General features: G+C 42.3%; 1 protein-coding gene across 2 annotated transcripts in view; it reads right to left on the bottom strand.

The window, feature by feature from the left end:
- Positions 1-22,535, bottom strand: part of ptk2aa (protein tyrosine kinase 2aa) — a 176,462-nt gene that overhangs the window by 135,119 nt on the left and 18,808 nt on the right. Inside the window, exon 1 of one of the 2 annotated variants that reach the window (XM_036971795.1) lies at positions 2,861-3,067. The exons of the other annotated variant lie outside the window; for it this stretch is intronic. Within the exon in view, the coding sequence (XP_036827690.1) occupies positions 2,861-2,879 (19 nt within the window). The 5' untranslated portion in view covers positions 2,880-3,067. Of the gene's footprint in view, positions 1-2,860; positions 3,068-22,535 lie in introns of those variants that run through there. 2 annotated transcript variants of the gene reach the window in all.

The raw sequence follows: 22,535 nt of genomic DNA, 5'->3' as shown, positions 1-22,535 counted from the left end.
ATTATGGATGAGGAAGTTGATATAACATAGAAAATATATGACACCACCAGAGGAAGAAGAGGATTGTTGCACGCCTACATCCCCCTCTGCCTCCCTCCCACACATGATCACACTTCACTCCAGTGACCAGGGCCATTTATCACTGGGACTGACACATGATTATCTACAGCTTGGATTAGGAACTGAACAGACACTCCAGAAAGGCAGTTTGTGTCCCAGTCTGCATCCCAAATGGCACACTATTCCTTATAGACCCTGGTCAAAAGTAGTGCAATGTATTAGGGATAGGGGCCATTTGGAACAACCATTAGGTCAGGAGAAGTTTTACAGAAATAGAAGACCGTAGACATCAAGCAAGAGATTAACATTGGATTGTGAAGTAGTACTGCACAGACAGCAAAAAATACATTTCTGTTTCAATGGATGAATAGAAGTTGTATTGTATCTCAGTCACATGCAAGTTACAGTATGAATCCTCTGTTAACGCTGAACCCTGTACAACAAGCTACAGTATGAATCCTCTGTTAACGCTGAACCCTGTACAACAAGCTACAGTATGAATCCTCTGTTAACGCTGAACCCTGTACAACAAGCTACAGTATGAATCCTCTGTTAACGCTGAACCCTGTACAACAAGCTACAGTATGAATCCTCTGTTAACGCTGAACCCTGTACAACAAGCTTCAGTATGAATCCTCTGTTAACGCTGAACCCTGTACAACAAGCTACAGTATGAATCCTCTGTTAACGCTGAACCCTGTACAACAAGCTACAGTATGAATCCTCTGTTAACGGTGGACCCTGTACAACAAGCTTCAGTATGAATCCTCTGTTAACGCTGAACCCTGTACAACAAGCTACAGTATGAATCCTCTGTTAACGCTGAACCCTGTACAACAAGCTACAGTATGAATCCTCTGTTAACGGTGGACCCTGTACAACAAGCTACAGTATGAATCCTCTGTTAACGGTGGACCCTGTACAACAAGCTACAGTATGAATCCTCTGTTAACGCTGAACCCTGTACAAGCTACAGTATGAATCCTCTGTTAACGGTGGACCCTGTACAACAAGCTACAGTATGAATCCTCTGTTAACGCTGAACCCTGTACAACAAGCTACAGTATGAATTGTCTGTTAACGCTGAACCCTGTACAAGCTACAGTATGAATCCTCTGTTAACGCTGATCCCTGTACAACAAGCTACAGTATGAATTGTCTGTTAACGCTGAACCCTGTACAACAAGCTACAGTATGAATCCTCTGTTAACGGTGGACCCTGTACAACAAGCTACAGTATGAATCCTCTGTTAACGCTGAACCCTGTACAACAAGCTACAGTATGAATCCTCTGTTAACGGTGGACCCTGTACAACAAGCTACAGTATGAATCCTCTGTTAACGGTGGACCCTGTACAAAAAGCTACAGTATGAATCCTCTGTTAACGCTGAACCCTGTACAACAAGCTACAGTATGAATCCTCTGTTAACGGTGGACCTTGTACAACAAGCTACAGTATGAATCCTCTGTTAACGCTGAACCCTGTACAACAAGCTACAGTATGAATCCTCTGTTAACGGTGGACCCTGTACAACAAGCTACAGTATGAATCCTCTGTTAACGGTGGACCCTGTACAACAAGCTACAGTATGAATCCTCTGTTAACAGTGGACCCTGTACAACAAGCTACAGTATGAATCCTCTGTTAACGCTGAACCCTGTACAACAAGCTACAGTATGAATCCTCTGTTAACGGTGGACCCTGTACAACAAGCTACAGTATGAATCCTCTGTTAACGGTGGACCCTGTACAACAAGCTTCAGTATGAATCCTCTGTTAACGCTGAACCCTGTACAACAAGCTACAGTATGAATCCTCTGTTAACGCTGAACCCTGTACAACAAGCTACAGTATGAATCCTCTGTTAACGGTGGACCCTGTACAACAAGCTACAGTATGAATCCTCTGTTAACGGTGGACCCTGTACAACAAGCTACAGTATGAATCCTCTGTTAACAGTGGACCCTGTACAACAAGCTACAGTATGAATCCTCTGTTAACGGTGTACCCTGTACAACAAGCTACAGTATGAATCCTCTGTTAACGCTGAACCCTGTACAACAAGCTACAGTATGAATCCTCTGTTAACGGTGGACCCTGTACAACAAGCTACAGTATGAATCCTCTGTTAACGGTGGACCCTGTACAACAAGCTACAGTATGAATCCTCTGTTAACGGTGGACCCTGTACAACAAGCTACAGTATGAATCCTCTGTTAACAGTGGACCCTGTACAACAAGCTACAGTATGAATCCTCTGTTAACAGTGGACCCTGTACAACAAGCTACAGTATGAATCCTCTGTTAACGGTGTACCCTGTACAACAAGCTACAGTATGAATCCTCAATAGAGGCTGATGTTTTGTATGTCACTGATGGTCCCCTGTACGATTGCGTGAAAATATAATATAATCAACCAATAAAATAATGTGCTATCATTACCATCACCATCCTAAATGTGTCTCAAAATGATGCTCATTAAAATACTCTGCTAAGACCTGTTATAATTGTCCAATTAATTTAATTTCTGACCACATGAAGTGTCCATATCACTACCATGGTCGATAATACAGATAGGAGATTAGAAATCACCTTAAAATCACACACACACACACACACACACACACACACACACACACGCACACACACACACACACACACACACACACAGAGGAGAACATTATATTGTAAATACCGTTCCAATCAGCAAGCTAGCCTAGTGTACACCACAGCAGGGTAGCAGTGTAGTCTACACCGTAGGAGAACAGAGCAGCAGCGAGAGAGAGAGAAAACCTTACCGTGATAGAGTCCTTCCATTAAAAGAAGAAAAGCCCAGAGAGAAGAATATATGATCTACGTATTAGTACACAAAGCTGTGAGACCCTAGCAACGTGGTGCCTTCTTCACACGCCTTAACCAAGATGGAATGAATAACAATATCCTGCCATGTAGAACAGAGCAGCCTTCCTTCTCAGACTATGGAGAGCCAGAGAGAGAGAGAGAGAGTGTGTGTGTGTGTGTGTGTGTGTGTGAGAGATGAGTGTGCGCACACAGCCGGCGGACGGACTGCCTCCAAATGACAGAGAGAGGGGGATGAGAGAGGGGGGATGGAAACAGGAGGAGGCGGGAGTCTTTGTCTCTCTGAAGAAGAGGGGAGGGCAGCGAGAGGGGGAAGTGCAGGAGGAGGTGGGAGGGGAAGTGCAGGAGGAGGAGGGAATAGAGAGAGGAATGGGGAGAAAGCAGGGTGAGAAACAGAGATAGAGGGAATTGAGAGCGGGAAAGGGAGGAAAAGAGGAAAAGAGGAGAGGGAGAGACAGAGGGAAACAGACAGAAAGGAGGGTAAATCACACGTCACCAACAAAAGCCGTCCATCACAGTGCATGGCCGTTAGCCCTCAATGGAGACAGCTCAGAGCAGACAACCAGCTTCCTGTATCTACCATCACACCGCTCACTGTCTACACACAGTAGACCGTCACACATAGCCTGGTCTCTCGCTCTCTCTACCCTTACAGGGATAGATAGAAGAGGGATGGAGGGGACTCAAAAGGGGGTGTTAAGGTCACCACAATTGGCAGAATTTCTTCCACTAATCTTCTCAAATGACTCTTCCGGGCAACTTTTCAATCAAGAGTCTTGTTTTCACAACGGAACAAACAACCTGGCCACGGTACAAGTTAGGGCTGGGACGATACCAGTATCACGGTACGCATTAGTATTGTGGCAAGGAAACAAAACACAAAGTAGATTTAACTTCTTTAGGAAAACAGCTCTAATGTTGGAAACAAACATCATTATGTTGTCATCCAGAGTCACATTTATTTATTTTCCAAGCTATAGAACACAATATTTTACATACAGCAGATTTTTAAAGGACTGACAAAAAATGTGGTCTGCTTTGTGTTTTCATTTTTGACATGGAAAAACAAGTGCGATAGTGGTATCTTCACAGCCAGAGTACAAGTAGAGCTGTTAGTGTTAGTGAGGACTAGTCTGAGGAGGACACAGGGAGCAATTAAGCCTGCTGTGTGTGCGTGTGTGTGTGTTTAATGGATAGCTCGTTTGAACAAGTGTCAGTGATCCCCTCTTAGACTACTAGAGAGAGTGAAGCCAAGGTAGTAGGTGTAGCATTGCCTACACACCAAGAGCTTATCAAAATAGGAGGGCAGTTTAGGGCAAGACAAGGGTCCTGTGTTGGCTTTGTCCCAACTGCGCATAGACTTCCAAGACGATTCGATTCATCTCTAGATACATGGGCTCCGATACAGGAACAATAAGTTATAGTTTTAAAGGATTCGGTGCGATTCGGTTTGATTAGAGAATGAATCAATGCGATATGATGCACTAACATTTGTTGCATAAACACATTCATTTTTCATTCTAAATTAAAATGTGCTGCTGATGGAGCTCATGGGCTGGGCCTCTATGAGCTGTATCTGTCTGTGCTGACTGATGTATGTGTGTGACGTGGAGCTGGACATTAGACCGGCAGCATTTTAATTTACCAGAACCATATGTATTGAGTGGGGACCTGATTAGGACGTCCACCCATGGTGTTCAGAAGAAAGTTGATCTAAAATAATTGCCTGACATCAAGTGTACGGTGTCATTCTGAAACGAGACATGAGGGAAAGACTTCATGGATGAGGCGGACAAGGCTTAAGGAATCAAGGGGGCCGTGTCCAGGGATGAAAAGATAAGCAGTATGTTTACAAATCTACATGTAGTCAAATATCAAGCTACAAAGCTACAAAGTTGCGCAGTGCATTGCTAAACATAGAAAATCATTTACTAATGGGGAATATATCAAGGAGGCTTTCCTCAGTAGTTCGCAGGCTTTATTAGATGGATTGCCTAACAAAGACACAATCCCCTCAAAGATAAAAGACATGCTTGTGTCTGCCAGAACTGTTGAAAAGCGCGTTACCGAGATGGTTGAAAATGTCAAGGAGCAGCAAACTGTAGCATTAAAAGATGCACCTGTGTGGCAGGTACGTGAGGAGCTGCTTTGTCTATAGGATACTGTAACTCAGAGCAGGTACGTGAGGAGCTGCTTTGTCTATAGGATACTGTAACTCAGAGCAGGTACGTGAGGAGCTGCTTTGTCTATAGGATACTGTGACTCAGAGCAGGTACGTGAGGAGCTGCTTTGTCTATAAGATACTGTGACTCAGAGCAGGTACGTGAGGAGCTTCTTTGTCTATAAGATACTGTGACTCAGAGCAGGTACGTGAGGAGCTGCTTTGTCTATAAGATACTGTGACTCAGAGCAGGTACGTGAGGAGCTGCTTTGTCTATAAGATACTGTGACTCAGAGCAGGTACGTGAGGAGCTGCTTTGTCTATAGGATACTGTGACTCAGAGCAGGTACGTGAGGAGCTGCTTTGTCTATAGGATACTGTAACTCAGAGCAGGTACGTGAGGAGCTGCTTTGTCTATAGGATACTGTGACTCAGAGCAGGTACGTGAGGAGCTGCTTTGTCTATAGGATACTGTGACTCAGAGCAGGTACGTGAGGAGCTGCTTTGTCTATAGGATACTGTGACTCAGAGCAGGTACGTGAGGAGCTGCTTTGTCTATTAGATACTGTGTCTCGGAGCAGGTACGTGAGGAGCTGCTTTGTCTATAAGATACTGTGACTCAGAGCAGGTACGTGAGGAGCTGCTTTGTCTATTAGATACTGTGACTCAGAGCAGGTACGTGAGGAGCTGCTTTGTCTATTAGATACTGTGTCTCGGAGCAGGTACGTGAGGAGCTGCTTTGTCTATAAGATACTGTGACTCAGAGCAGGTACGTGAGGAGCTGCTTTGTCTATTAGATACTGTGACTCGGAACAGGTACGTGAGGAGCTGCTTTGTCTCAAACCCATGCATGGTATTACTAAAGGGGAAGTTATAGCAAAAGCCTTCACAGATAATTTTTTGGAGAGAGGTATCTATTAAAAACATATTCGCTATTACAACTGACGGTGCCCCCACTATGGTGGGGAAACGTAAATAATTTGCAAAGCTGTTTGAAGATAAGATTGGCCACCCCGTGGTTAAATGTCGCTGTATCATTCACCAAAGGAATCTGTGTTCCAAGATCAAGCCTGTAGTGCTAATGGACAGTGCCTCTGTTTAGTGATTCTTCCGTTTGTGGGCAATTAGATATTGAATAGACACAACTACTTATAATAAACATATGAAAATCAGAACTGGTATGCAGATCATTAGAAATGGTAGGATAAACTGTAAATTTGCACTCCACCCTGACATAGCCAATGAATATATAGCACATCTTTGGATTTCAGCCCTATCTCAAAATCTAATGGTTTTGACCATTTGGATGTTTTGGTGAGCTTCTTTTCTACTCCTCTTTGGCCTTGCAGTGCACCTCGCAAAAGTTCATCCTTGTTATGAAATTATCAACTTTACACTACATGTCTAAAAATGACCATATACACTGATTGTTCAAAGCAAAACTACCAAAACTATTGCTGACAGTGAACCTGAACAATCTAAATTAAATCTATTGTTCAGCAGGTATAGCCAGAGTTGTGTCTCCAGTAGCTTACTTTTACAGTAGCTTACTTTTACACCAATTTCAACATCGCATAGATAACAATAACCTAGTAAATTACATAGGCTTTATTAGTTGAGTGACAACCTAATATCACTCAAGCCATTTTATCATTTGAATGCTGAAAGTGCAGATGTGCAAGATCGGGAGGGTGGCAGGTAGCCTAGTGGTTAGAGTGTTGGACTGAAAGCAAACATGTTGACATGAGTACCCTGATATCGGGGAATTTGTGCCATTCTGAAAAAATTGTTAGCCAAAAGGTTGCTAGATTGAATCCCAGAGCTGACAAGGTAAAAATCTGCGTTCTGAACAAGGCAGTTAACCCACTGTTCCTAGGCCGTCACTGTAAATAAGAATTTGTTCTTAACTGACTTGCCTAGTTAAATAAAGGTTACGTTTAAAAAAAGGAACAAGCCGCCTACCTTGTGTTGGTCAGCTTGCGAAGCTGGGCACAGTGAGCAGTCTGTCCACGGAACTGATATTCCCTAGGGTTTTTCAGCATGAAAAATAACTTGTAGATCAATGAATTTGACAGTTACATGCTTAGATCCACACTGAAGGAGAGGACATAGTTGTCACAAAATATTAGGTATTTTCAGAATTTAGAAATAAAGTGAATCGGCGATTCGGGACCATTTGAATCTATTTTCTGACCAATACATGCTACATTTGGAATCCGTTTGGGGTCTGCAGACTGATGCAGTCATATCTTAAACAATTGACTGATGGGGACAGATGGGTATCAGTGAATATTACATCCCAACTTATTACATATAGTCTTACTAGTCTACGCTTGTGTGTGTGTGTGTGTGTGTGTGTGTGTGTGTGTGTGTGTGTGTGTGTGTGTGTGTGTGTGTGTGTGTGTGTGTGTGTGTCAAGCTCTATACAAATGGACACTGGAGACAAAGCAGGGAGAGCACGGCACTGAGTGTGACAGGAGATTTGGAGTTAGAGCAACAGCACATGGTGAACAGCCAGCTAGCTCAAGAGTCTTAACAGAAGGTGAAGCTCTTCAACGTGTCACAAATCCCCTGGGGAATGGACCAGGGCTAAGCGAGCACTAACCAAACTACAGCCTGCTTTCCAACAATATCAACTACACACTGATCACTACATGGATTTTGACCAACATGCTTTGCACGTTGCAATCACCTTTCAATGAAAAGCAGGTTATTAATTAAATGTATTGTTATTTATTCTTACATAGACAACAGCTGGATTAGAATGTAAAGTTATTGACAGACCAAACCCATAACTCATACTAATCTGTGACACTACATGGAGATGAATGTGACCAATAATAATGATAATGACTTTGACAGACATTTAGGTGAGTGTAGTAGTCCTATCAATCTATGGAATTTGGCAACAGGATGTGAGTGAGTCCGGTCAGTCCCAGTCAGATCGTCAGGCAATCTAAAGGAAGTCTCTCTGATGTGTTCATGTGTGCAAACCTGACATATGCTGGATTGTGACTTCTTCCTCTGAGCTGGCTGGGGGAAAATGCCTTCCAGGCCTTAGAGGAAACTCTTTACTCTGTGTGTGTGTGTGTGTGTGTGTGTGTGTGTGTGTGTGTGTGTGTGTGTGTGTGTGTGTGTGTGTGTGTGTGTGTGTGTGTGTGTGTGTGTCAATGTATGTGTGTAAGTGTGTGTATGTCGATGTGTGTGTGTGTCGGTTTTTGCGCATCAAAGGAAAACCGCGGGAAACCGCCCCACCCTTCCAAAATGGCCTCCAGCAGATTCCAGACAGTACTCCACTGGCACATTAAATACATTAAACATGTGGTAATGTAGTCAGCATTCTGAATAAATTACATTCATTTTTCTAGATGGTTCAACTGAATTTCTACAAGAGTCCTCAGCTTTGATTGTGAAAAACCTCAATTCAGTCCATAAAAGCCAATGGTTTCATTATCTCTCAAGTATACTCATTTTGATATGGTTCCTAGGAAAGCCTATCCGAACTAGTCGATAGAGTCGACCGATTAATCGGAATGGCAGATCAATTAGGGCCGATTTCAAGTTTTCATAATAATCGGAAATTTGTATTTTTGGGCGCCGATTTTGCCAAATTTATTTTATACCTTTATTTAACGAGGCAAGTCAGTTAAGAACACATTCTTATTTTCAATGACGGCCTAGGAACGGTGGGTTAACTGCCTTGTTCAGGGACAGAACGACAGATTTTCACATTGTCAGCTCGGGGGATCCAATCTTGCAACCTTACAGTTAACTAGTCCAATGCTCTAACCACCTGCCTCTCATTGCACTCCACGAGGAGCCTGCCTGTTACGCGTATGCAGTAGAAGCCAAAGTAAGTTGCTAGCTAGCATTAAACTTATCTTATAAAAAACAATCAATCAATCATAAATCACTAGTTATAACTACACATGGTTGATGATATTACTAGTTTATCTAGCGTGTCCTGCGTTGCATATAATCGATGCAACGCTGGGGGATGATTTAACAAAAGCACATTTGCGAAAAAAGCACAATCGTTGGACGACTGTACCTAACCATAAACACATATGCCTTTCTTAAAATCAATACACAGAAAGTATATATTTTTCAACAGGCATATTTCGCTAAAATAAATCCAGGTTAGCAGGCAATATTAACCAGATGAAATTGTGTCACTTTTCTTGCGTTCATTGCACGCAGAGTCAGGGTATATGCAACAGTTTGGGCAGCCTAGCTCATTGCGAACTAATTTGCCAGAATTTTACGTAATTATGACATAACATTGAAGGTTGTGCAATGTAACAAGAATATTTAGACTTAGGGATGCCACCCGTTAGATAAAATACCGAACGGTTCCGTATTTCACTGAAATAATAAACGTTTTGTTTTCAAAATGATAGTTTCCGGATTCGACCATATTAATGACCAAAGGCTCGTATTTCTGTGTGTTATGTTATAATTAAGTCTATGATTTGATAGAGCAGTCTGACTGAGCGATGACTGAGCATTCATTCAAACAGCACTTTCGTGCGTTTTGCCAGCAGCTCTTCGCAAGCACAGCGCTGTTTATGACTTCAAGCCTATCAGCCTAATGGCTGCTGTAACCGATGTAAAATGGCTAGCTAGTTAGCGGGGTGTGCACTAATAGTGTTTCAAACGTCACTCGCTCTGAGACTTGGAGTGGTTGTTCCCCTTACTCTGCAAGGGCCGTGGCTTTTGTGTAAGATGGGTAACGCTGCTTCGAGTGTGGCTGTTGTTGATGTGTTCTTGGTTCGAGCCCAGGTAGGGGCGAGGAGAGGGACGGAAGCTATACTGTTACACTGGCAATCCTATAGTGCCTATAAGAACATCCAATAGTCAAAGGTATATGAAATACAAATGGTATAGAGAGAAATAGTCCTATAAATACTATATTAACTACAACCTAAAACCTCTTACCTTGGAATATTGAAGTCATGTTAAAAGTAACCACCAACTTTCATATGTTCTCATGTTCTGAGCAAGGAACCTAAACGTTAGCTTTTTTACATAGCACATATTGCACTTTTACTACTCCAACACTTTGTTTTTGCATTATTTAAACCAAATTGAACATGTTTCATTTACTTGAGGCTAAATGGATTTTTATTGATGTATTATATTAAGTTAAAATAAGTGTTCATTCAGTATTGTTGTAATTGTCATTATTACAAATAAATAAAAAAGAAAATCGGCCGATTAATCGGCATTTGCTTTTTTTTGGTCCTCCAATAATCGGTATCGGCGTTGAAAAATCATAATCGGTCGACCTCTAATTGCTAACCTTTGCATTACAAAAGCTCAGTGGGGTTTGAAAATAGCAACCCGAACACAATAACCCAATCAATGTCATCAAATTTCAGGTCTGCATCCCAAACAGAACCATATTCCCTACATGACTAAAATGTAAATGTCAGAAGTAGTGCACTATGTCGGGAATAGGGTGCCATTTGGGATGCAGATCAGATGTGTTCAATGAAACAAAAGCCCAAGACTTAACAAACACAAAATGTCTTGGGTCAAGCAAACAGATAACATGACAGAACTCATAATGGAAACAACATCTTTATTCCATTAACCACAAGATGTGCCAATACATGACAACAACCTTTTGTACTCTCAAAATTAAACTTGGATGCTTGAATTGAAATATCTATTTCCCTTCCATACTGTGGTTCTAGGATGTTTCTAAAGTCAGCAAACAGAAAACAATAGCATATTGTTCCAAAACCCATGTACTGCATACTCCACACCAGCACATCACATTCACCCTGTCACAGTAAAATCAATATACCATAGGCCTACAGCTGCTTTGGAAGTATTTCATACAAAAAAGTGAGACATCGTACACCACCATAAATAACTTCTACAATCCTAAGACTTGCAGCTAATAATAACAAAAACAGAACAAAACCCTGTTCTCTAGTGAACAGGTACAGTAGTGATCGGAAAGATGTTAACGAAAAACAACTTTACACAATGTAACTAAAACATTGTTAGTTTTCCTCAGGATGTTCCTGTGAGAATACAGATATTCTGCTGCTGCATCCTCTCTCCCTCTCTTCCTCCCTCCCCCTCTCACTCCTTCCCCCGCTCTCCAGCTCTCCCCCCACTCTCACTCAACCTCCCTCCCTTTCCCCCCACTCTCCATCTCTCCCCCCACTCTCCATCTCTCCAACCCGCCTCCCCATCGGTACCCTCTTTCTTTCCACTATTGCAGTGGCAGCAGAGCGGTTTGGTGTTAAGAAGAGAAAGCGGCTCCAGCTTTGATGTTAAAGAGACTCCCGCTGCTTTCTGACAGGAAGAAATCCTGCCAATGCATCCGCTTCAAACGTAACGAGTCCACAAACACAGAGCACTGGCTGCTTAGCTGTGTGTGATTGTGTGTGTGTGCCCGCTCAGTAGTGTGGACGGTGCTAACTTCGAAGTCAAACGGAAAGACAGAAACATCCTCAAGGCTTGCTGCGAGTCTCAGAATGCAACTTTCTCCCTCCACCGGCACAGTAAGCTTCAAACGCATCATAAAGGGAGAGATGCCGTCTGGATTCAAAGAGATGTGTGTTCAAATGTGTGGAGCTCTATTGGAAAGCCTTTAGGAGAGAATGGGAAAATGCCTTCCTATATACATTAAGCTGTGTCCCAAATGCATTAGTGCACTATGTAGGGAAGAGGGTTCAAAAATGAAAAGCGTGCCCAGAGTAAACTGCCTGTTACTCAGGCCCAGCAGCTAGCATATGCATATTACTGGTAGATTTGGATAGAAAACACACTAAAGTTTCTAAAACTGTTAAAATAATGTCTGTGGGTATAATAGAACTGAAATGGCAGACAAAACCCAGAGGACAAACCCCCCCCAAAAAATAATTCAGCATAACACTGATTTCAATGGCTGGCACTTTTATTATAGGGCTAAATCCTCCCTGATTGCAGTTGCTAGGGCTTCCACTAGATGGCAACAGTCTTTAGAAAGAGTTTCAGGCTGGTTTTTGGAAAAATGAAGGAGAAGTTGTAGTTTTTCTAAGTAGCTCCCATTTTGGCTGTAGTGTTTCCAAGCGCGTGGAGGAAAGCGTGTTCTTTGTTATTATCTCCGGTAAAGACAATAACGATTCTCTGTCTTAAATTTGATCATTTATTTGCGTATTAGGGTACCTAAGGTTTGATTATAAACATTGATTGACTTGTTTGGATAAATTTATTGGTAACGTTTGGGATTAATTTTGTATGCATTTTGAAGGAGGGAAATCGGTGGATTATTGACTGAAGCGCGCCAGCTAAACTGAGTTTTTATGGATATAAAGAAGGACATTATCGAACAAAAGGACAATTTGTAATGTAACTGAGATCTTTTGGAGTGCCAACACAAGAAGATCTTCAAAGGTAAGGCATATATTATATCGCTATTTCTGACTTTCGTGTCGCAATTGCCTGGTTCAAATATGATTTGTCATGCATTTGTATGCGGGGCGCAGTCCTCAGATAATCGCATGGTTTGTTTTCGCCGTAAAGCCTTTTTGAAATCTGACACCTTGGCTGGATTAACAAGAAGTTAAGCTTTATTTTGATGTATAACACATATATTTTCAAGAATGTTAGATATTTGAATTTACTATACTTGAATTTCGCGCACTGCAATTTCACCGGTTGTTGGCCAGGTGGGACACTACCGCCCCACTTATCCATAAGAAGTTTAACTAGTAAATAGTAGCCTACAGTGAAGTGCGTTTAACTTCTTTTGGACTGGGGGGCAGTATTGAGTTGCTTGGATAATAAGGTGCACAGTGTAAACTACCTACTACTCAGGCCCAAAAGCTAGAATATGCATATAATTAGTACATTTGAATAGAAAACACTCTGAAGTTTCTAAAACTGTTTGAATGATGTCTGTGAGTATAACAGAACTCATACGGCAGGAAAAAACCTGAGAAAAAAATCCAACCAGGAAGTGGGAAATCTGAGGTTTGTAGTTTTTCAAGTCATTGCCTATCGAATATACAGTGTCTATGGGGTCATACTGCACTTCTTAAGGCTTCCACTAGATGTCAACAGTCTTTAGAACCTTAGGCTTCTACTGTGAAGTGGGGGCGAATGAGAGCTGTTTCAACCAGAGGTCTGGCAGAAGGCCATGAGCTAATCACGTGCGCACCCGTGAGAGCGACCTGCATTCCATTGCATTTCTAAAGACAAAGGAATTCTCCGGTTGAAACATTATTGAAGATTTATGATAAAAACATCCTAAAGATTGATTCTACACATCGTTTGACATGTTTCTATGAACTTTAATACGACTTTTCGTCTGAACTTTCACCTGGACTTGCCCACGCCTCCTGAGTTTGGATTTGTGTACTAAACGTGCAAACAAAAAGGAGGTATTTGGACATAAATTATGGACTTTATCGAACAAAACAAACATTTATTGTGGAACTGGGATTCCTGGGAGTACATTCTGATGAAGATCATCAAAGGTAAGTTAATATTTATAATGCTATTTCTTACTTTTGTGACACCTCTCCTTCTTTGGAAAATTGCTGATTGTTTTTCTGTGACTTGGCGCTTACCAAACATAATTGCAAGGTGTGCTTTCGCCGTAAAGCGTTTTTGCACAGCGGTTGCATTAAGGAGAAGTTTATCTATATTTCCATGAATAACACTTGTATCTTTTATCAAGGTTTCCACCTCTGAATATTCCCCAAAATATGCAACCATACTTATAGTAGCATTCAAGCATTCAGTCAACACACCAAAAATCAGAAATAACTCTTTCATAGACATTGTAATATTCCAGATAGTTCCTCAAACTATAAAGGCAATTCATTTCCAAGGAGGACTATTCCATCTATTCATCCTCCTCCTTCCCTTTCAGTTAGGGTGCCAATTGGGAGCAGCCTATTTCCTATATAGTGCACTATATAGGGCAGTGTTTGATTAGTTGACAAGTAGAATCAGATGTGCCTGTCCGGGGCTACCCACACAGGAGTTGGGAAACGCTGATATAGGGAACAGGGTGCCAATTGGTACACATCCCTAATCTGTTTCCATTTGGGTACAGTACCCTGCACTACAGAAGAGTAAGCTGTCTCTGTTGAGTTTCTCTAGAAGATTACCCTCTTGATCAAGTCAGGATTAAGGCTATTTAATTTGATCAAAATCAGGATTAAGGCTGTTTACTTTGATGGCTCCCCACCACGCCATCACCGTTTCTTAACTAACTTCTTAGCCAAGGCAGGAAGGGATCTGCAGGCAAAAGTTAATCTACGCTCCAGTCACTGTCCTCTGCTATTAGGCCTGGCCTTGGTTCCCCCAGAGGAAGAGAAATACGCACACACATAGACATTTTAACACCCACAGTCACGCACACAGTCACACAGTCACACAGTCACACACACACACACACACACACACACACACACACACACACACACACACACACACACACACACACACACACACACACACACACACACACACACACACCTGTCAAGGTTACAATTATAGCAGAGAGTAAAAAGCCTTTCAAAACATTCCCATTGATTAAGAAGAAGTTGAAACGTTGTTACTGGAGCAGTATTGAGGAACAAAGCAGCTTAATGGCTCTCTCTGGAGATTACAGTAAGAGCCAGCCGCCATGAGCCTCTGTTCTGCAAGCTAGGTTACACTTACATTTATGCACGGGACGTCACTTGACTTTCAGGGGAGTAACTAGTACTCCTCTGTGTCGGTCTCTGCCTCCTGATAGTGTATGTTAATGTGTGTACATGGGAGAGAGGAGAGAAGTAGTGTGGGTGTGTGTGTGTGTGTGTGTGTGTGTGTGTGTGTGTGTGTGTGTGTGTTTGCCTGCCTGTCTGTCCCTGTTTAGCTAGGAGGAGAGAAAGAGTTAGAGACAGCAGGAGAATGAAAGGCTTATCCATGGAGGTAAACCAGCCTAACGTCTTGTCAGCCTGACTGACTGGAGGAGGAGACATATGGACAGGTAGGTCAGCCTAACGTCTTCTATGGCTGCACGATTAATCAAATTCAGATCTTGACCAGATCCATATCACAAGAGGCTGAAATGTTCTCCTTTCTTTGACACTCTGTTAATACAACAAAATCTAGACTACAGCACCTTCTCCAATGAGATGCACTAGACGTTCATTCACCCTCTACATGAAAAATAAAGGTTAAATAAAAAATATAAACAAATTGCACAGAGGATGCTGACCAATCACAAGCGTCCCCACGTAGAGAGCATGTGGTTAGAGGCTGGTGAGGAGAGAAAGGGCTCTACCTCAGTAAACCTGGGAAACACAAGTGCAGCGAGTGCTAACGAGATCGATTTGGTGCCAAAGTAGAGCGCATCTTCAGTGGTATGGCAGTATTTCGGTTACAGGCAAACCGATTTCAACCAAATGCAAGTGTTGTGCAAAAAGTGCCTCAGAGTTGTGCCGACAACAAATGTATTCAGTCATTTGAAGAAGAACCATCCCCTACTTTACGACGATTGCATGATGAAAAAAAGCACACGACAACAGCAAAGCCCTTGGCCACAGCCAGCCACCTACGTTAAACAGGCATTCATTTTTCTTTACGAAGCTTACCGGTAGTCCCCAGTGTTTGTTTACAAGCACACAAGGAAGAGAGACCAGAGCCTTGTGAGTCACTCAGTGGTGCAGCACCCACCAGCTGATCTAGTTACAGTATGGAATTCACAACTAAATGTTTGCCAGCTAGATATCTTATAACTATTATGTTAACTGTCTAAATGCTCTGCAGTTGTGCATTTGGTTTGCTAATTTAGTAGCTAGTTAGCTGTGTAGCTAGCTCAGTGGTTAGCTATTTTCAAAATCAAGCTTCGCTTGGTAACAGTAGCGAATCCCCTCCTAGAGCGTTGCTGTCTAATATTTGTTCGTGAATGCAGCAAATTGTGAGTAGCATTTTGGAGTTACTTGTGTAACTTTATGAGCTGGGATATCTGTGATGCAAATACTTTAGGTCAGAGACTATAACATTTTTGTAATGCACTCGTTATCATTTAGCTAGCATTCCCTATGGGACTTGACATATACTTGTTAGCATTGCTAATAGAGGTCGACCGATTAATCGGAATGGCCGATTAATTAGGGCCGATTTCAAGTTTTCATAACAATTGGAAATCGGTATTTTTGGGCGCCGATTTGCCGATTACTATTATAATTTTTTATTATTATTATTTTGTTATAGCTTTAGTTAACTAGGCAAGTCAGTTAAGAACACATTCTTATTTTCAATGACGGCCTAGGAACGGTGGGTTAACTGCCTCAATCAGGGGCAGAACGACAGATTTTCACCGTGTCGGCTCGGGGGATCCAATCTTGCAACCTTACAGTTAACTAGTCCAACACAATAACAACCTGCCTCTCTCTCGTTGCACTCCACGAGGAGACTGCCTGTTACACGAAAGCAGTAAGCACAGGTAAGTTGCTAGCTAGCATTAAACTTATCTTATAAAAAACAATCAATCATAATCACTAGATAACTACACATGGTTGATGATATTACTACATATTATCTAGCGTGTCCTGCGTTGCATATAATCTGACTGAGCATACAAGCATATAAGTATCTACAGTGGGGCAAAAAAGTATTTAGTCAGCCACCAATTGTGCAAGTTCTCCCACTTAAAAAGTCATAGGTACACTTAAAAAATCATAGGTACACTTCAACTATGACAGACAAAACAAGAAAAAAAAATCCAGAAAATCACATTGTAGGAATTTTCATTTTTTATGAATTTATTTGCAAATTATGGTGGAAAATAAGCATTTGGTCAATAACAAAAGTTTATCTCAATACTTTGTTATATACCCTCTTTTGGCAATGACAGAGGTCAAACATTTTCTGTAAGTCTTCACAAGGTTTTCACACACTGTTGCTGGTATTTTGGCCCATTCCTCCATGCAGATCTCCTCTAGAGCAGTGATGTTTTGGGGCTGTTGCTGGGCAACACAGACTTTCAACTCCCTCCAAAGATTTTCTATGGGGTTGAGATCTGGAGACTGGCTAGGCCACTCCAGGACCTTGAAATGCTTCTTACGAAGCCACTCCTTCGTTGTCCGGGCGGTGTGTTTGGGATCATTGTCATGCTGAAAGACCCAGCCACGTTTCATCTTCAATGCCCTTGCTGATGGAAGGAGGTTTTCACTCAAAATCTCTCGATACATGGTCCCATTCATTCTTTCCTTTACACGGATCAGTTGTCCTGGTCCCTTTGCAGAAAAACAGCCCCAAAGCATGATGTTTCCACCCCCATGCTTCACAGTAGGTATGGTGTCCTTTGGTTGCAACTCAGCATTCTTTGTCCTTCAAACACGACGAGTTGAGTTTTTACCAAAAAGTTATATTTTGGTTTCATCTGACCATATGACATTCTCCCAATCTTCTTCTGGATCATCCAAATGCTCTCTAGCAAACTTCAGACGGGCCTGGACATGTACTGGCTTAAGCAGGGGGACACATCTGGCACTGCAGGATTTGAGTCCTTGGCGGCGTAGTGTGTTACTGATGGTAGGCTTTGTTACTTTGGTCTCAGCTCTCTGCAGGTCATTCACTAGGTCCCCCCGTGTGGTTCTGGGATTTTTGCTCACCGTTCTTGTGATCATTTTGACCCCACGGGGTGAGATCTTGCATGGAGCCCCAGATCGAGGGAGATTATCCGTGGTCTTATCCGTTCCATTTCCTAATAATTGCTCCCACAGTTGATTTCTTCAAACCAAGCTGCTTACCTATTGCAGATTCAGTCCTCCCAGCCTGGTGCAGGTCTACAATTTTGTTTCTGGTGTCCTTTGACAGCTCTTTGGTCTTGGCCATAGTGGAGTTTGTAGTGTGACTGTTTGAGGTTGTGGACAGGTGTCTTTTATACTGATAACAAGTTCAAACAGGTGCCATTAATACAGGTAACGAGTGGAGGACAGAGGAGCCTCTTAAAGAAGAAGTTACAGGTCTGTGAGAGCCAGAAATCTTGCTTGTTTGTAGGTGACCAAATACTTATTTACTTATTTTTCTCATTTTGTCTGTCATAGTTGAAGTGTACCTATGATGAAAATTACAGGCCTCTCTCATCTTTTGAAGTGGGAGAACTTGCACAATTGGTGGCTGACTAAATACTTTTTTTGCCCCACTGTAAGTATCTGACTGAGCGGTGGTAGGCAGAAGCAGGCAAAAAACATTTATTCAAACAGAACTTTTGTGCGTTTTGCCAGCAGCTCTTCGTTGTGCATCAATCATTGTGCTGTTTATGACTTCAAGCCTATCAACTCCCGAGACGAGGCTGGTGTAACCGAAGTGAAATGGCTAGCTAGTTAGCGCGCGCTAATAGCGTTTCAAACGTCACTCGCTCTGAGCCTTCTAGTAGTTGTTCCCCTTCCTCTGCATGGGTAACGCTGCTTCGATGGTGGCTGTTGTCGTTGTGTTGCTGGTTCGAGCCCAGGGAGGAGCGAGGAGAGGGACGGAAGCTATACTGTTACACTGGCAATACTAAAGTGCCTATAAGAACATCTAATAGTCAAAGGTTAATGAAATACAAATGGTATAGAGGGAAATAGTCCTATAATTCCTATAATAACTACAACCTAAAACTTCTTACCTGGGAATATTGAAGACTCATGTTAAAATGAACCACCAGCTTTCATATGTTCTCATGTTCTGAGCAAGGAACTGAAACGTTAGCTTTCTTACATAGCACATATTGATTGCACTTTTACTTTCTTCTCCAACACTTTGTTTTTGCATTATTTAAACCAAATTGAACATGTTTCATTATTTACTTGAAGCTAAATTTATTTTATTGATGTATTATATTAAGTTAAAATAAGTGTTCATTCAGTATTGTTGTAATTGTCATTATTACAAATAAATAAATAAAAAATTGGCCGATTACTCGGTATCGGCATTTTTGGTCCTCCAATAATCGGTATCAGCGTTGAAAAATCATAATCGGTCGACCTCTAATTGCTAACCTTTGCATTACAAAAGCTCAGTGGGGTTTGAAAATAGCAACCCTTGTGTTCATTGCCAGTATTATGAAGACCCAGAATGGCACACGGTCCGTATGAAGGTCTGACAATCTGGAAACACACAAGGTCAGCATGAAGGTCTGACAATCTGGAAACACACAAGGTCAGTATGAAGGTCTGACAATCTGGAAACACACAAGGTCAGCATGAAGGTCTGACAATCTGGAAACACACAAGGTCAGTATGAAGGTCTGACAATCTGGAAACACACAAGGTCAGTATGAAGGTCTGACAATCTGGAAACACACAAGGTCAGCATGAAGGTCTGACAATCTGGAAACACACAAGGTCAGCATGAAGGTCTGACAATCTGGAAACACACAAGGTCAGCATGAAGGTCTGACAATCTGGAAACACACAAGGTCAGCATGAAGGTCTGACAATCTGGAAACACACAAGGTCAGCATGAAGGTCTGACAATCTGGAAACACACAAGGTCAGTATGAAGGTCTGACAATCTGTAAACACACAAGGTCAGTATGAAGGTCTGACAATCTGGATACAACACAAGCCTACCTGTTGGTTGCTCATTGTAGCCTATGCCTAATTTAGCAAATTTAATTTCATCATTTTAATTGTATTTTGCATTGATTAGCTAGAAATCTCCCACGTCACTTGCTACACATGGAGCCTCTGACTGTAGCGCGGCTTTGATTGACCAACAACAACAAGCAACACCTGTCAAACGTATGTTGTCTACCAGTGCGTCTTTTTTACAGGGCACACTCATAAAATCTGAATTTTTTATTTATTTATTAAAACGTTGAATGCAATGGTATCTTTGTAGGCTATGGAGCAACGTCACATAGATCATTTTTATTTGATTTTAGACAAAGCCTCTCCCCAAAAAAACAGGCCTATTTTTTTTTTTAAATGAATACTCTCCCAATCGAATACTAATGTCTGTTTGGATATTCCAATAACCATGCCCATCCCTACTCTGAACCCAAAGGTATCCCCCTGCTGCTGCTGTTACTTCAGTGGGTCAACAATGAGGCAGACAGGCCTGATACCTACATGGGTCCTAAAATTCTAAATCAAATAGCTAAATGATCCACGGTATGAACATCTTAAAACAATTCTATATGACTAACCTTAAGGGTCTGTGGCTGTTTACTTTGATTAATACCACTCACATGCGACTGTGACCTAGCAAAGGGAGTTCTGCAGCACAAACCTTTATCTGTCCCAGGATCTACTAGGCTACTAAATCATTTGCCTGTCTGGGGTAGCAGGGTAGCAGGGTTGAACACCTCTATCACTGCTCCCGCTGGGTGTAGATTAAAGTTGCATTTATATGCTGATCTGGTGTCAGTTTTACATTTTCACCACTAATGGTTAGGATTCGGGGAGGAGAAGCTGATCCTGTACCTAGGGGAAATGTCACACAAACTATTGTAGTTGTGATGAAATGGCAATGGTCATTTTCCAGGTGTTTTCTTTTAAATAATCTCCTCACGCCCTCCTTCCTCTTTCTCTGAGGTCCGTTCCAGAAAAACGTTAACTGATATCCAGATCCAAGAGAGCGAAAGTTTACATCATCTGATTTGCCTAGCAGATGCCAATGAGCGCCTTTGTTTAAGTTATTGGGAGAGAGAGGAACGCATTAAATAAACCCATCCTTGCTTGACTAGGATGGAATTCGCAGTAATACACCCGTAAATGAATGAGTCCTGTTTGTGGTAGTGCCGTGGTGGACCCAGTCTCACTCTCTACTCACATAACATTGATAGAGCCAGGAGGGTTAAGCTAAGCCTGCTAACTGAAAAGTGGGTGTTGTACAGTATTCTTGCCCACATAACCATATGAACATGTGTTGTAACACTATAATGAATGGATTGTGAGCCTAGGGCCCCACTTCTTCCATTTATTTACCAACTGCTGAGCATTTAACTGAGCTTAACCAAGCTTTTTAAAGTCCTAACATCTTTCAAATGTAAGTCATTTTAGCTATCATTTTAGCATTTTAGAATTGTAAATAGAGTAAAAAACCCAGGTGTGTCTTAGAGTAAACAGACATTCAGCCCACAGTTGAGAGGTAAGCAACGACAAGACAGACACATTTCTCTTTCTCTCTCGGACTCAGGGAGCAAGTGCACAGACACGGGGTCACAAAGTCCAAGCTAAGCTATAGTTTCTGTTCAGTTCATCTTTGTGACTCAATGCAGCGTCACTGACACTGGCTGACACTGGCTCTCTGCAAGCTTGGTCACATTACACAAGCACAGCACAACCTTACACAACAAATACACACACACACACACACACACACACACACACACACACACACACACACACACGCACACACACACGCACACACACGCCCACACACACACACATAGTAACCTTTGTTCAGCTGAGTCACATAATATTGAATGTGTTTATAGTCTAGGGATGAGCCAGAAATATAAACCAGAGGTCCCACGGTAAGCCCAGTCTACAGCCAATATGGGTCCACAACAGTGGGCCGGCCTTCCCTAGAATCAATTGGCCTACTAATGCAATGTGTGGAACTTAGAAGGGCCATGGCCATGATGCTTATGGCCTCTCTGGTGAGCAGGTGATGCCTGTCATAAGCAATAATAATGAAATCTAAGGATGTAAGCAAGAAGGCCACACACACACAGCCTGCCAGGGCACTAAATCTAGGCCAGGACCCCATGGAGAATAGGATGCCAGATGGCACCAGTGTCCATCAGGCTCCTGAAGGGGGATTCTGCGGTGTTCGGTTAAAGAGAGCCACAGCATACCCACCAACCCTAACTTGCAGGTAGTAACTCAGTAACTCAGTGTTGTTCATAGCTCCAGCAAATATGACCTTGGTACACATCTAGTATCAGTTTCTCCTCCCTAATCCAATCTTGACCATTAGTGGGAGAAATTCTAAACTGACCCAAGATCAGTGTCTAAGGGCAACTATACCCTGATCCGATTGTTTAGGCCTATATCTATGCAGGCCTATTCAGACCACCACTATATTTGCTCTCAACCTAGTCCAGTTAAGTACCCTTCTAACCCCACGGCATGAAAATATAAATCATCATACAGGGCTGCTTAAGTGACAACAGATTCCACAGGGGATCCCCCAACCTCTCCCTATCAAAGTCTCAAGATCCATCTTTGTAGAAGGCCCTAGCCGGCATACACCAAGGTCCTGACCTTGTGAGGGCAGAGTCTACACATGTGTGTGTGTAAGTCTGCCCGTGCGTGTGTGTATGTATGAGGGTGGCTAAGGATGAGATCACCCCTCTCTAACAGCCTGGGGGGGTGCTCTCTGCTGACCCGGCTCTGAAAACACAGCCCAGTCATAGCGAGCATCCCAAATAGCACCCTGTTCCCTACAACGTGTAAATGCACTGCTTTTTAGGGCACTAGGTGGGGAATAAAGTGCCATTTGGAAGGAAGCCA

This window comes from Oncorhynchus mykiss, chromosome 32, assembly GCF_013265735.2.
Source record: "Oncorhynchus mykiss isolate Arlee chromosome 32, USDA_OmykA_1.1, whole genome shotgun sequence".
NCBI classification, from domain to species: Eukaryota; Metazoa; Chordata; class Actinopteri; order Salmoniformes; family Salmonidae; genus Oncorhynchus; species Oncorhynchus mykiss.
This window is presented reverse-complemented; position numbering and strand designations above follow the sequence as displayed.